Genomic DNA, 16067 nt, shown 5'->3' with positions numbered 1-16067 from the left:
CAGACACCCATCCGAACCATCCCCCTGATCTGCCTGCTGAGCTCCTGGGGGTGGCCAGACCCACCGATGCGCATCACACTTCCCAGGTCACAGACAACTCGCACACACGCTGTTCCCCCATCACTGTGGAGTATGCACGTCTAAGAGGTGGATGTACGCACCCCTTCCCTCGCCCCTCCTCTCCGCATGCGCAGAAGCGCCAGCGTAGCATTCAGGGAGATTGTCCCCCCCCACCCCACCCCCACCCCCACCCCGGCCGGCAGAACTGAAGGTAGGAAGTGTCTGGTCCAGCTCGCTGGGCTCTGTATTCCCTCCTTCTTCCCCTCCCTTTGAACCCGTTATAAACCCCTTCGTTCTTGGACGTGGGGGGCAGGGGAGGTTAGGTAACCAGAAACTCTATACTGCTCCCTTCCTCTTCTCTCTCCACTTCTCTCCCTGCTCGGGTGTCGAGCTTGCCCCTGATGTCACGGGAGGCGTAGCACTTTCCCCGGTACACCTGCCGTCCCCGGTTTCGTTAGTTTCACCCCTGACAGGCCGAGACTCTTGTATCTTTGTTCTCAGTTCACGTCAGGGTGTGGCCCGGAGGTGGGGGGAGGTGGGAAAGAAGATTCAGCCCTTGATAGCTTGTTGTCTCTCATTGCCACGAGTGCACCCACAAAACATTCATTTTCAATTGTCTGTGAAATTCAAATTTCCCAACAACTGCCAAAGCCAAATCGGAATAAATCTGGAGTCTTGGGCATTCCGTGGTTTTTCTGAGTCTTGCCCCTTCTTCTTAATTCAGCTGCCCGAAGCCTTCTCAGAAGCTAGACCCTGGACAGGTGAGGGGATGGTGTGGGGTTGACTCATGAAGTTCCCAGTGTTCGGCTCATGGTGATACAAGACACAGTTTCCCAGGGTGGGAAGTGAGGGGCATTGGAATCCAGAGTCGAGCAGACATGGGTGCTGATGGCAGCTTTATTTATAACTGCCAAAACTTGGAAGCAACCAAGATGTCTTTTATGCAGAAAATGGAATATTATTCAGCAGTGAAATGAAATGAGCTATCAGACCATGATAAGATATGGAAGAACCTGAAATTTTCACATATTACTAATTGAAGAAAAGCCCGTCCGAAAAGGCTATGATTCCCATATGCCATTCTGGAAAAGGTAAAAGTATGCAGACAGCAAAAGGATCAGTAGTTGCTAGGGGTTTGGGCTAAGGGGAGATGAATCAGTGGAGCATAGAGGATTCGGGGGCAGTGACATTACCTTGTACGACACTGCAAAGGTAGATACCTGCCATTATACATTTGTTAAAACCCATAGAGGGGCGCCTGTGTGGCTCAGTTGGTTAAGCATCCGACTCTTGATTTCAGCTCAGGTCTTGGTTTCAGGGTCGTGAGTTTAAGCCCCGAGTTAGCCTCAGTGCTGGGCATGAAGCCTACTTTAAAAAAAAAAAAAAAATGAATGTACGAGACCAAGACTGAACCTTAATGTAAGCTATGCACTCTGAATAATAATGGTGTATGAGCGTAGGTTCATTGATTGTAACAAATGGACCACTCGGTTGGTTGTTAACCGTGGAGGAAGCTATCCACGTGTGGGGGCAGGAAGTATATGTGAAACCTCTGTACATCCTTCTCGATTTGCTGTGAATCTAAAACTCCTCTAAAAAATAAAATATATTAAAAAAAAAAGAAAGAAAGAAAAGGAAGGGGGGAAAAAAGCTAAGCGGACAACCAAACGTAGATGTCAGTCTGAAGTTACTGTTCAGAGACACAGGATTCAAAATGAATAGTAACTGGGAGCTCTCCGGGACAGAGGTGTGGAGGTACATGGTAGGGCGTGGAGGGCGGTCCAGAATCTCTGAAGGGTGTAGCAATTTTTTTTTCTCCCCTGATTCTTGTGGTTTCCTAGGCTGAGTGTGGGGAGCAGGCTATTAAGACCATCAAACAAAACTCAGAACTGAGATCCGTCTGAATTTTCCAGCTTCTCTTTTGTAGCAAATGAAAGTTGGCTTCAATCTTGGAGTATATTTATCCATTCCTAAATATCTCAGCCCAAAGTCCTCTCCCCAGTTTAGCCAGCCTACTGTCCAGAAGGGATACTTTTAGTTATTTGGAAATAGATCCTTTCTCCAGCAGTCATCTTCATCTAGCAAAGTTACATTGTGTGAAAGATCCAAACTGTCCTCTTTGCAAATGTATATGCAACAAAATGATTAATCTCATAGACGCCTGCCATGAAATTGTTAAACTGAATGAAATCTCAAGCTGATAGAGTCACCTGCCTATCTTCCGTTTTTGTATCTAAAACAATGAAGTCATTCCTATGGTTTTATAAAATTGAAGATACACTATTCTTTTAGAATTCCATCCATAGTGCCCTGTATATATCAGTTAGCCCATTTTTTCTGACCACTGCATAATATTCCATAGTGTGTCTTTTTGAAAATTTAATTTTTAAAATTTTTTTCTGACCACTGCATGATATTCCATTGTATGTCTTTTTTTAATATTTAATTTTAATTTTGTTTTTTTTTTTTTAAGACAGAAAGAATGCAAGCAGGGGAGGGGGTAAAGGGAGAAGGGGGTAAGAGAGAGAGAGGGAGAGAGAGAGAGTCTTAAGCAGGCTCCATGCCCAGTGCAGAGACTGATGCGGGGCTGTATCCCATGACCCTGACACCACGACCTGAGCCAAAATCAAGAGTTGGACGCTTCACCGACAGCTGCCCAGACGCTCCCATAGAATGCCTTTACCTAGTGTTACTAATCTACTCCATTTTTGGTGGTCAGTCAGGTTTTCGCCAGCTCCTCTTAAGGCTTGCCAGGATTTCCTTTGGTACATATGGAGTAAGGTGGTTGAGTTCTGTTACGATGATCACGCCTTTTGATTTGCCTGGGCTGATTCTGGTTTAAGCTGGTTGCCTGGTATAATGATCAATAGCATTTCCTTTCATTCTCAGATGTGTCCTGAATTGGTTGATAAATCACATGGTCACCCTAGTCCAGTTAAAAAGGCTCCTGTTCTTCTCCAGGAAGGCTATAACAGTTTACACTCCCAACAGCAGGCCCATTAAAGTTAGTTTCACTTTTGTAGATTCTGGAGATAGCGCAGTAAACAAAATAACCAAGTCTCTGCCCTCACAGAACTTACCTTCTATTGGGAGGAAACGCAATAGACAAGTAAATATATAAAATGTCCGGTTATGACATTTTATACAACACATCGTTCCCCTGCAGGACAGGGCAGGGGGTGCGAGTTTAGAAGGGGTGGGCAGGGAAGATGTTTCTAGTAAGGTGATATTTGAGTGAAGACCTGAACTGAAATGAGGGAGCAAGCCATGAGGTTGTCTGGAAGAACATTCCAGGCAGATGGAACAGCAGGTGCAAAGGCCCTGGGTTGGGAGCTTTCCTGTGTGTTCAAAGGATGTTAGGAGGCCAGGTGGCTGGAGTGGAATGAAGAGGGGCAAGTCGATGAGGTAGAAGATTCAGAATTTCGCTCTGCGTGGGAATAGCTAACATTTTTTTAACTAAAAAAAATGTTCGGGGCGCCTGGGTGGCTCAGTCGGTTAAGCAGCCGACTTCGGCTCAGGTCGTGATCTCGCGGTCGGTGAGTTCGAGCCCCGCATCGGGCTCTGTGCTGACAGCTCAGAGCCTGGAGCCTGTTTCAGATTCTGTGTCTCCCTCTCTCTGACCCTCCCCCGTTCATGCTCTGTCTCTCTCTGTCTCAAAAATAAATAAACATTAAAAAAATTTTAAAAAAATGTTCTCTTTCACGTGTCTGCTGTGACATTATCACACCTAATAAAGTTAGGAATATAAATTCTTCGCTATTATTTCACCATATCCAAAGTTTCTTGATTATCTCAAGAGTATCTTTTAAAGTTGTTTATTTAAAGTGAGATCCAGATAAGATGAACCACTACATTTGAGTGTTATGTCCCTTAAATCTCCCCCTCCCATAACAGTTCCACATTCCTGTCCATTGATTTGCTAAAAAAATATGCCCGTTTGTTGTCTAGAATGTCCCACGTTCTGGATTTGGCTAACTCTGTGTGTGTGTGTGTGTGTGTGGGTGTGGGTGTGTATGTGTGGTCATTTAGCGATTCTCCTACCCCTATATGTTCTACAGACTTATTTTTAAATCTGGAGGCTTGATCAGATTTACATTCAATATTTCAGGGAAGACTACTTCATTGGAAGTGTTATTTATCCTGCTGCATCACATCATCAGACACTTGATGTGAATGTGGCTGCATTATTTTACTGAATCCATACATTTTAAGGTTCACTATTGACCTTTCTCCAAATAATTTGAGCATCCATCAATGACCGTGAACTATGATCCACTATTTTATTAGGGGTTATAAATTAGTGATCGCCTAATTCTATCTTTCCGTCTCCATTTATTAGCTAAAATTCTATTTACAAAGTTTTCCCTCAACTATTTGGTTACCCTAAACTATAGTTTATACAAAGAAGGCAAGATAAATGCTTGACTCCCTTTACTTGTTAATATTCAGAATATTGAGTTCGTGCCCTAACACTTCATCGGAGAGTCTTTGCCAATGAAGAGGAAACCCAATCTGATTTTATATCTTAAAAACATTACTCTGACCTCTGTGTTGATTATAGAGAGGCCCAAGGTAAAGTTAGGAGTTCTGGAAATAATAACCCATTCTTAGGCAAAACACGGTGGTGATTTGGCTCGGATGGAAGCAGATAAATGATTGCATTTTGGATACATTTTGAAAGTAGGCTCAATAGGATTGTTGAAAGATTGCATAGAAGGTGAAGGAGAAAGACATTGAGGATGGATGTCAGGGTCTTAGCTAAGCAACAGGAAAGATGGGGTTGCCTGCCACGGAGACAAGCAAGCATGTTTCACACAGGAAAGCTCCCAACCCAGGGCCTTTGCACCTGCCGTTCCATCTGCCTGGAATGTTCTTCCAGTCAACCTCATGGCTTGGTCCCTCATTCAGTTCAGGTCTTCACTCAAGGATCATCTTACTAGAAACATCTTCCCTGCGCACCCCTTCTAAACTCGCACCCCCTGCCCTGTCCTGCAGGGGCATGTGGTCAGTGGGAAATCACTTCACTTTCTGATATCAGCTTAAGATGCCTATTATTACCTAAGAGTAGACGTCAGATAGGCAGTCATGACCATATGAGTCTGAAATTCAGAAGAAAGTTTAGGCTGCATACATAGATTGAGATATATTAGTATAGGTGTTATGTATGTATGTAGTTTTTTATTAAAGTTTATTTATTTATTTTGAGAGAGAGGGAGGGGGGAGGGGCAGAGAGAATCCCAAGCCAGCTTCCTACTCTCAGTGCAGAACCTAACCCAGGGCTTGAACCCACAAACTGTGAGACCATGACCTGAGCTGAAATCAAGAATTTGACACTTAACTGACTGAGCCACCCAGATGCCCCTGTGTGTGTTTTAAGTATGTATTTTAAGTAGGCTGCATGCCCAACATGGGGCTTGAACTCATGACCCTGAGATCAAGAGTCACAGACTCTACCAACTGAGCCAGCCAAGCACCCAGTGTAGGTGTTATTTAAAGCCATGAGACTAGGGGCGCCTGGGTGGCTCAGTAGATGAAGCATCCGACTTCAGCTCAGGTCATGATCTCCTGGTTTGTGGGTTTGTGCCCCGTATCAGTCTCTGTGCTGACAGCTTGGAGCATGGAGCCTGCTTCAGGTTCTATGTCACCCTCTCTCTGTATACCTCCCCCACTCATGTTCTCTCTCTGTCACTCTCTCTTTCTCTCAAAAATAAATAAACATTAAAAAAAAATAAGTAAAGCTAAGAGTGAGTGTGGGTAGAGAAAAAGAGCATGCTGGGTGAATCGGGGTGTTTCATCAGGACATACCTGAACAGGGAAATTTTTAATATCAAGAAGTATTAACTAATAGAAGGTGGTTAATTGCTAAAGGAGGTAGAGGAAACTCTAGAGAATTGGGGGAGTCACACAATGTAGGAAGCAGCTTCTGCCTCGAGGGCCGAGGAAAAGTATTTATGGAAGGAACAAATGTGGAAGAGTTCTCCCCTCAAGGCTGAGATTCAGACACCGTGGCAGAATGTGTAAGTCCGGCCCAGCGGATGGTGGAAAAGTTCCCTGAAGGCACCGCAGACTGGCCTGATGAGCAGGAAATCATCGGCCGAGGTACCAGCAAAGCTTGCTGGAGAGTGAGCTCCACGAACATCACTGACAGTTGCACACTTCCTAAGGTAAGAGGGGAAAAAACCCACCTAGGACACGGAGACTGCTTCGTGAACCCTCACTGACTATGCCCGTCCTGGGTAGTGCCGCCTGTCTGAAGAATGCAGCCCTCCTCGCTCCAGGGGTATAGGAAGGCAACAGGCCCATCACGCAGGGCAGCCAAATCTCGCCCCTGTACCACCTTTGCCTGAAAATGGAGGAAAAGTTCTGGGCACCTGGTCCCCGAGGAATTCCTCCAGTTCCTGTATCCCAGGACTGGCATAACAGGACCCTATGTGCTTGGAACTGAGCTTATCTTATATTTCCTACCCAAAGAAATATATGTGATTACTGCAGAGATCTTCTCTGCCGTGTCAACAATAAGGTTGCTTATCTATGTGGTTAACAAATGTGGTGCCTCTACTGGAGAATTTGCTGACAAACACAATGAGCAAAAAAATTGCCCAACTAGAAGAGGTGAAACAGACTTCCAACAAACAGATCCAGAACACAAATGATATGCAGAAGTCACAGCAGGCCTTAGTTCAAAAGCGCCGTTGTCTTTTTGACGTCCAGAGGAATAACACTGGAGCCTACTTACCAGGAACGGCTGCATAGAGTATACAAGGAGGTAAAGAATCGTCTGGACTATCACATCTCCGTGCAGAACGTGATGGGTCAAAAGGAACAAGAACACATGATAAACTGGGTGGAGAGGCATGCGGTGCAAAGAGCGTCTTTACACAGCAGGAAAAGGAGGCGATGGCCAAGTGCATTGCAGATCTAAAGCTGCTCACAAAGAAGGCTCAAGTACGGCCAGTTCTATAAATGCGTCTATCTCAGTGGAGACAGCTAGAAGCAATTGATCAAGGAGACTAGTCAATGTGGCAAAATCTTTCTGTGTTGCTGTCTACTAAAGTTACGCTTAACCTCTCCTAAAAATGAAAAGTTTGAATTTTACGTAGTGAGAAAGTGAAAACAATCTACGGGCCAGGGACATGTTTTTCATCCTCCTTGTGCTGTATTTTGAGTTGTTCCGTGATGACTTTTGAATGAGCAGTTTGCTTTTCATAAAACTTGTTGCCCGAATAAAGATTACCAAGACGTAGTTTAAATTTGTAATTGATTCTACCACCTTGCAATACAGTGACAGTTGAAACTAAAGGGAGGAGGAGGAGGAGGAGGGGAAGGGGAAGAGGAAGAGGAAGGAAAAAGCCCATCAAAACCAGGAAGTGCAGCCCCTTCCTCTTATGCGGACCTAGCAACCAGAGTACAGCAGGAACACAGTCAGCGTGAAAGACTCCTCTGTATTTTCCACTTCTTGGCTCATCGGGGCCCATTTCTAGCAACCCAGGTGGGTCAAAGTGGAATTCTTTTCTTGGCGGGGCGACCATGTGGTATCTGCCGCTGCAGGGACTGAAGGGAAGACAAGAACTTCATGATAACCCGTTCAAGACAAGCACGTAAGAATCCAGGCCAGCCTTCTATCTCATTTTCAGCATACAGTACAATTAATGTGTCCTTTTGTTTATTCATTCACTTAACAAATATGTATTGAGCGTGTACTAGTTGAATTTCTGGCAGGAGGAAAAGTAGGAATTGGCTGCCACTTGCTGTAACTCTGATCGACACTTCAAGCTGACAAGGGAGCGACTGTGCAGCATCTAAAGGAACAAGGAGTAAGCTGGGCAATTCGTCTCCTCGGCTAAAAAGGTCACCGATTTCTCTTCAAGAGAGATTCATATCCCCTCTCATAGCAATCTACTCGCGGGGGGAGGGGGAGTCACGCATTCAAAATGGCCGCTGCTAGTTGTGTGTTAGCGTGTTATGAGTGTGGTGAACGTATTCGATGAATGTTTTAGTTTGCTAGATGTGCCAGAGACAATGCTAATCATTTTACGTGCATCAGATCCTCCTTGAAACTGTAGGAGGTAGTTAAAAAAAATGCTAACTCCACTTTTCTTGGGAGGAAACTGAAGTCGAAAGAAGTTGAAGGAATTTGGCAGAATTCACGTAGCTGAAGAGTGGCAGGTCTCAGGCACGGACACAGCTCTTTCTGACCCTAAAAACATGTTACTCTTATTTTATTTGTTTAAAAACATTTTTTTTGTTCAGCATTGAATACGTACAGAAGAATACTCAAGATATACTACTATAGTATAAAGATAACAAGATAGCGAACACGTGTATTCTCACTACAAGATAGAGTATTAGTAGTAGCTTCGTAGCTGCCATGTGCCCACCCGGTGCCTAGTGCCTTTTCTTCCTCCAATATAACGTCTATCCTGAAGTTAATGTTTATCATTCTCTGGGGGAAGGTTTTTTGGTTTGTTTTTTTTGGTTTTTTTTTTTTTTTTTTTGAGTTCTTATTTTAATTGCAATTAGTTGACATACAGTGCTATATTAGTTTCAGTTGTACAATGTAATGATTTATCGGTTCCATACAACACCCAGTGCTGATTACAAGTGCACTCCTTAATCCCCATCACCTATTCCCCCCCACCCCATCCCTGCTGGGAGCCGTCTGTGTGTTCTCTATAGTGAGGAGTCTCTTTCTTGGTTTGTTTCTCTTTCTTTATTCCCTTTGCTCATTTGTTTTGTTTCTTAAATTCCACATATGAGTGAAATCGTATGGTATTTGGCTATCTCTGACTTACTTCCTTAGCAGAATACTCTCCAGCTCCGTTTGTGTTGTTGCAAATGGCAAGATTTAATTTTTTTGGCCAAATAATATTCCGTGGTATATGTTCTTTATCCATTCATCAATTGATGGATGCTTGGGCTGCTTCCATATCTTGGCTATTGTAAATAATACTTCTACAAGCATAGGGGTGCATGTATCCCTTTGCATTAGTGTTCTTTTATTCTTTGGGTAAATACCCAGTAGTGCAGTACTGGATCATAGAGTAGTTCTATTTCTAACTTTTTGAGGAATCTCCACACTGTTTTCCACAGTGGCTGTACCAGTTTGCATTCTCACCGACAGTGCATGAGCTTTCCTTTTTCTCCACTTCCTTGCCAACTCCTGTTGTTTCCTGTGTTGTTGATGTTAACCATTTTGACAGGCGTGAGGTGATGTCTCATGGTGTGTTTTTTAAGTTTATTTATTTATTTTGAGAAAGAGAGAGTGTGTGGGAGGTGGGGTGAGTCAGAGAGAGAGAATCTGAAGCAGGCTCCACACCAGTAGCAGTGTGGAGTCTGATGCAGGACTTCAACTCACAAACAGCGAGATCATGACCTGAGCCGAAATCGACTGAGCCACCCAGGTGCCCCTCTCATTGTGGTTTTGATTTGCATTTCCCTGATGGTGAATGGTGATTGAACATATTTTTATGAGTTTGTTGGTGATCCCTGAAGGAAGGTTTTAAATATTATCCAGTTCATTAAATAGATACTGAGTTATTTTGATTTTCTACCTTTAGTAGATTTCATAATTTATGTTGTCTTTTTAGAAGAATTTCACCTTTTCACTAAAGTGTCAGATTGACTTAAAGTTGTTCATAATATCCTCATATTATATATACACTTAAATTATCTGTAAGATCTAATGATGTCCCCTTTTCATTTCTGATAATGATAATTTGTGTTTTCTTCTTTTTTCTTGATCAATCTTGTTAAGAGTCAGCTTTATTATTTATTTCAAAGAAATCGTTTTTCCTTTGTTAAATTTCTCACATATATTTGGTTTCTTTTCATTAGTTTCTGTTCTTAACTTTATTATTTTGTTCCTTCTACTTTCTTTGTGTATGACTTGCTGTCCTTCCTAAGAAGAAAGCTGATATGATTTTTTTCTTCTACCATGTACATGTCAGGCTATATATTGTCCTCTAAGCACTGCTTGAGCTGCATCCCACAAATTGTGACATGTTATATACTATTGTTCAGTATAAAACATTTTCTAAATTCTATTTTATTTCATCTTTGATGCATAAGTTATTTAGAAGTGATAAATTTTATTTCCAGATAGTTGAAGATTTGCTAGTTGTGTTTCTAGATTAATTCTACTGTGCTCAGAGAACCTACTCTGAATTACTTCAGAGTTAATATTTAATAATTTCAGTCTGTTAATATTTTTGATGTTTGTTTTATGCTCAGTGTATGGTTGATTTTGAAAAAAGATCCATGGGCACTTATAAAGAATAGGAATTCTATCATTGGGTGCAGTGTTTTATATATTTCAATTAGGTCAAGTTGATTCATTGTGTCTTTTATATACTTATATTTTTGTCACAGTTCCAACTATTGAAACCGAAGTATTAAATTTTCCACTATGCTTATAGATTTATTTCTCTTTTAGTTCCTTCAATTTTTGCTTTAAATATTTCATGACTATGTTGCTGAATACTTACAAATTTAGAATCATGATATCTTCTTCTGAAGTTATCATTTGTATGTGTCATTATGAGCCATTCCTCTTTATCAGTAAAAATGTTCTTGGTTTAATGTCTACTTCATCTAATAGTAATAAAATTATATCACTCTTTTATGATTAAGATTGAATGGTGCATTTTCTTCAGCTTTTTTCTTTTGGCCTATCTTGTTTTTATATTGAATGTGTCTCTTCTAAGCAGTGTGGAACTGGATTTTTAATCTGTTTTGCCAATCTTATTTATTTAATTGGCCTACTTCATTTACTTTTCATGAGATTACTGGTATCGTTGAGTTTGTATCTATCACTTAACACATTGTTTTTTCTGTTTAACCAGCCTGTTTCTTTTTCTCTCATTTTCACCTTCTTTTGGATTAATCAGCTTACTTTTATTCCATATTTTCTTTTATTGACTTGTTAGTTATTCTTTCTTTACTCTTTCTGAAATTTTAACCCACACCCTTTGTTTGTCACAGTCTTCTACAAATTTCTATTTTATACTTCCGCAAGAATTCTAGAACCTTAAAATCACTGTAATGTACATCTGAAATTAATAGGACTGTGTATGTCAATTAAACTTCAAGAAAAAAAAGGAAAGAATTCTAGAAACTTAGAACATTTTACCTCCATTTAACCCCTTCTACGTTTTCATTTTCATTCCATATGAATGTTCAACACCATCAGACATTACAATTATTGTTTGGTGCAGTCAGCATTCACTTACATTAACCCACATTTTTACTCTGTGAGCTCTTCGTTTCTTCCTGTGTGCAGTGTGTTTCCATCTGGGGTCGTTTTCCTGCTGCTGGATCAGCACTCTTTAGTTTTTCTCTTAATACAGTTTGCTGGCAAATAATTCTGTCAGCTTTCTTTATAGGGAGATGTCTTTATTTTACCTTCATTATTGAGGAATATTTTCTCTGAGTATAGAAATCTGTGCTGGGAGTTATTTTCCTCAGTGTGAGGATGTGTTTCCTCAGTGTTAATGATGCCAGTGCATTGAGTACTGACCTCCATTATAGATATTGAGACCTATCAACTATCAGCCTCTCCTTTTCTAGGATTCTAATTATATGTAAGTGGTTCTTTTTAGCTATGACCTACATCTTTCTTATACTCTTGTCTGGTGTTTCTTATTTTTCTTTCCCTCTGGGCTTCACTTTGAATATATATATATATATATATATACACACACACACATATATATATACACACATATACATACACATACACATATACATACATATACATACACATATATATGAATATATATACACACATATATATACATATATATGTGTGTATATATATATATACAAAGTGTATATGTGTATATATATATGTGTGTATATATATGTGTATATATGTGTATACACATATGTGTGTATATACATATGTATATATGTGTATATATATATGTGTGTGTGTGTATAGATAGATAGATAGATAGATAGATAGATAGATAGATAGATCTTCCTTTCAGTTTAAGAATCGTGTGTTCTGCTGTATCCATTCTACTATTCAACCCATCTATTGAGCTCTTACTTGGAGCCTGGAGCCTGCTTCAGATTCTGTCTCTGTCTCTCTGCCCCTCCCCTACTCGCTCTCTGTCTCTCTCTCAAATATAAAACATAAGAAAAAATTCTTGAAAAAAGTAGGGGCGCCTGGCTGGCTCAGTCAGTAGAGCATGCAACCCTTGATCTGAAGGTTGTGAGTTCAAGCCCCATGTTGGGTGTGGAGATAACTTAAAAATAAAATCTTTTAAAAAATAAAATAAAAATAGGGGCGCCTGGGTGGCTCAGTCGGTTAAGCGACCAATTTCGGCTCAGGTCATGATCTCGCGGTCCGTGAGTTCCAGCCCCGCGTCGGGCTCTGTGCTGTCAGCACAGAGCCCGGATCCTGTTTCAGATTCTGTGTCTCCCTCTCTCTCTGACCCTCCCCTGTTCATGCTCTGTCTCTCCCTGTCTCAAAAATAAATAAAACATTAAAAAATAATAATAAAAATAAAAAATAACATAAAAATAAATAAAGACGAAAATAAAATACTGCTATTTTAAATGTTTTCCTTGTATCTCTTTCACAGTGAAAATTGTCGTTCCTAACCACAGACATGAACATAATATTAATTTGCATTGTCCTATGATTTCTATACGTTTCAATCTCACTGTTTCTTTTATTTCAGCTTTCATGTCCTTAAAAATGAGATGTTTACTAGGCACACGTTGTTTCGCCAGTTTGCAGTACTTGCTGATTCATCCTTCAATTATATTGTGAGTACATGTAATATTTAGATACTGTTGGTCTCTTTGGTGATATTTGTATGTACATGCCTTTCTGTTCTTATTTAACATTTATTGAACCCCTATGCTTATAGACTCTGGAGATAGTACATGACGGTCACTCTGCTAGACACTAAGGACATAGGACAGAGGGCCTGACCCCAAAGAGCTCAATCTGATGTGAGGTATAGACGTGAGAACAAATTGTTTCAACGCAACATAGTTGCGCTGTAACAGAGGCAAGGAAGATTTCCGCGGAGGGGTGACACTCCCTGGGCGGTATCTGTCAGTCTGACCACGTGTGGGCATGAATGGAATGGAAGGAAATATCAGAGCTCAAGATCCAAGTATCCAGTGACTTGCAAAGGGCAAAGGGAGGTAAAAGAATCTCTAGTTTCAAGCCATTCATCTTCATACTAGAAGTCACCTGGAGATAAAGCCCAATTTTAAAAGAGACTATTTTTTTAACCTGTTTGCTTAACGGTTTATTTGGGAGCTTCATTTATAAAGGTAAATGAAGTCCAGTATAGAAATATATCCAGTACATTTCTGGGGCGCCTGGGTGGCCCAGTCGGTTAAGCATCTGACTTTGGCTCAGGTCATGATCTCAGGGTTCATGGGTTCGAGCCCCACGTTGGGCTCTGTGCTAACGGCTCAGAGCCTGGAACCTGCTTCGGATTCTGTGTCTCCCTCTCCCTCTGCCCCTCCCCCACTCATGCTCTGTTTCGCTCTGTCTCAAAAATAAATACACATTAAAAATTTTTTACAAAAGAAATAAATATATCCAGTAAATTTCAAATAATGAGAAAATTAGCATGCTGTGAGTGCTATTGTATACCCATCAGGATGCTAAGTGTCCTGGGACAAGTCAGGTTTGTGGGAAAGAGCACAAGAAATACAAAATACATTCTCTTGCTTTAGGAGGCTTCCAATTTAAAATTACTCTTTTAAAATGTTTTTCAACATTTTTTACTCTAAAACTGTCTTCTAAATTTAAGTTGCTGCAGGAGATGAAAGAACTTAAGAATGTTGACAAGGAACATTAAATTATGTCCGATTTTATTTAAATATAGCTAGTAATCTGAGGCTTGCTGAGGTTTTAATAATTGACTCCCCTGAAATGTCCCTAGACTGGTGTACATAGATAAAAATACATAGTCTTGGGGTGCCTGGGGGGCTCAGTCGGTTAAGCGTTGACTTCGGCTCAGGTCATGATCTCGCGGTCCGTGAGTTCGAGCCCCGTGTCGGGCTCTGGGCTGACGGCTCAGAGCCTGCAGCCTGCATTGGATTCTGTGTCCCGCTCTCTCTCTGCCCCTCCCTTGCTCATTCTCTCTCTCTCTCTCTCTCTCTCTCAAAAATAAATAAAACATTACAAAAATTTTTTTAAATACATAATCTCTATTTTCCCCTTTTGTTTTTTCTTCTTCTCAACTGAAGGTTACAGTTTCTTTCTTTTTTTTTTTTTTTAACTTTTTTAAATGTTAATTTAGTTTTGAGAGAGAGACAGAGTGTGAGCAGGGTAGGGGCAGAGACAGAGGGAGACACAGAATCCAAAGCAGGCTCCAGGCTCTGAGCTATCAGCACAGACCCCGGTGCGGGGCTCCCGGCTGGAACTCACAAACCACAAGATCATGACCTGAATCGAAGTCAGTCGCTTCACCATCTGAGCCACCCAAGCGCCCCTGAAGGTTACAGGTTCAATTGGAAGAATCCTCATTTCAGATGTTGAATCACCTAGACAAATAAAATACTAGAGGACCTGTGAGATTGTCGTGCTACTCAACCATCAGGCTTTTTTAGGATTTCCCTGGTAAAACTGTCTGCTCCAAATGTGAATTGGCCAGCTTTTATGAAACAGAATTCTAAAATCTCAAAGTTACACTGATCTAAGCATATTAATAGATCCAGTCTTTTTTTTTTTTTTTGAGAAGAATCTTTTCCCTGCCCCCAAGCGATCGGGTCTATCTTCCTGTGGAGGAGGGCTGGTGCCCCGTCGGGTCTAGAATCCATCCATATGCCATTACCTCTCTGGGATTCCAGCCTCCTGATTCTTGTCCATACATCCACACAGTATACGGGCCCTCGAGACACTCGTCAGAGTGGAGAGCAAATATTGAAGTAAAACAGAGGGGGGTGGAGAGGAAGAGAGGGAGTGCTGAGTGAGTGAGTATTGGGTAACTAACATTTTTCCTCGGTTCCCTACACAGTAGCTGCCCATCCGCTCCACAAATATTTATTGAGTGTAAACATGTACCAAGCACCATGCTCCGTGCTGGGAATGAGATAGTGCACATGACAGATAGGGCGCTTTTCTTTATAGACTGTACCTTTCATGAGATCACAGACTGATCTGTCCTGTAAACTGTTCGGCTCACAGAGATTAGAGTAGTGCCTGACTTACAGAGCAGAGAAGAGAGGCATGAATAAGGAAATATCGAACTTTAAGTTGCAGGTCTGAATCAACGCTATAAAAAAGGTTTAATATTTTCTTGCTACGGAGGTATACATCTGGGAAAGGGCACAAATACCAAGTGTAACATTCGAAGTGCTTTGATCTGCGTAGCCATCACCTAAGTGAGAGAAAGGATAGAGCATTCCCATCTTCCCTGGAAGTTTTCTGTGTCCCTTTCCAGACAATACCTTAGTCACATCCCCCACACCGGATAAATATTGCTGTGATTTCTATCACCGCAGGTTAGTTTTGCTCGCTCTTAAGATTTATGCAGGTGGAATCATGCAGTGTGTGTTCTTTTCTGTCTGGCTTATTTTACTCAGCATGGTGCTCTTGTGATTCATCCATGTTACTGTGTGCATCTACAGCAATTTCTTTGGATTGCTGAATAGCATCCTATGGTATGAATAAAAACTAATTTGTTGATCCGTTCTCCTCTGATGGACACCTGGGCTGTTTCCAGGTAGGGGCTGTTTGGGGGGGAAAAAGGTGCTACAACCATTCTTGTACTAGTTATTTCTGGGAATATGTTTTTGTAACCCTCAGGTAGGACTGGAATAGCTGGGGCATGGGCATATATTTTTATATATTTTTTAATATTTGTATTTAGGGGCGCCCGGGTGGCTCAGTCGGTTAAGCGTCCGACTTCGGCTCAGGTCACGATCTCTTGGTATGTGAGTTCGAGCCCCGCGTCGGGCTCTGTGATGACTGCTCAGAGCCTGGAACCTGTTTCAGATTCTGTGTCTCCCTCTCTCTCTGACCCTCCCCCGTT

At 41.5% G+C, this 16067-nt stretch overlaps 1 protein-coding gene across 2 annotated transcripts in view; it reads left to right on the top strand.

The window, feature by feature from the left end:
- Positions 1-16067, top strand: part of CB4H10orf67 (chromosome B4 C10orf67 homolog) — a 162650-nt gene that overhangs the window by 112590 nt on the left and 33993 nt on the right. For both annotated transcript variants that reach the window (XM_042991229.1, XM_042991230.1), the window contains one exon: positions 12747-12834. In XM_042991229.1, coding sequence (XP_042847163.1) covers positions 12747-12834 — 88 coding nt within the window. The remainder of the gene's footprint in view (positions 1-12746; positions 12835-16067) is intronic.

Source organism: Panthera tigris, chromosome B4 (genome assembly GCF_018350195.1).
Source record: "Panthera tigris isolate Pti1 chromosome B4, P.tigris_Pti1_mat1.1, whole genome shotgun sequence".
In the NCBI taxonomy this organism is placed as follows: domain Eukaryota; kingdom Metazoa; phylum Chordata; class Mammalia; order Carnivora; family Felidae; genus Panthera; species Panthera tigris.
The sequence above is the reverse complement of the archived record's forward strand: the minus strand, read 5'-3'. Positions and strand labels throughout refer to the sequence as shown.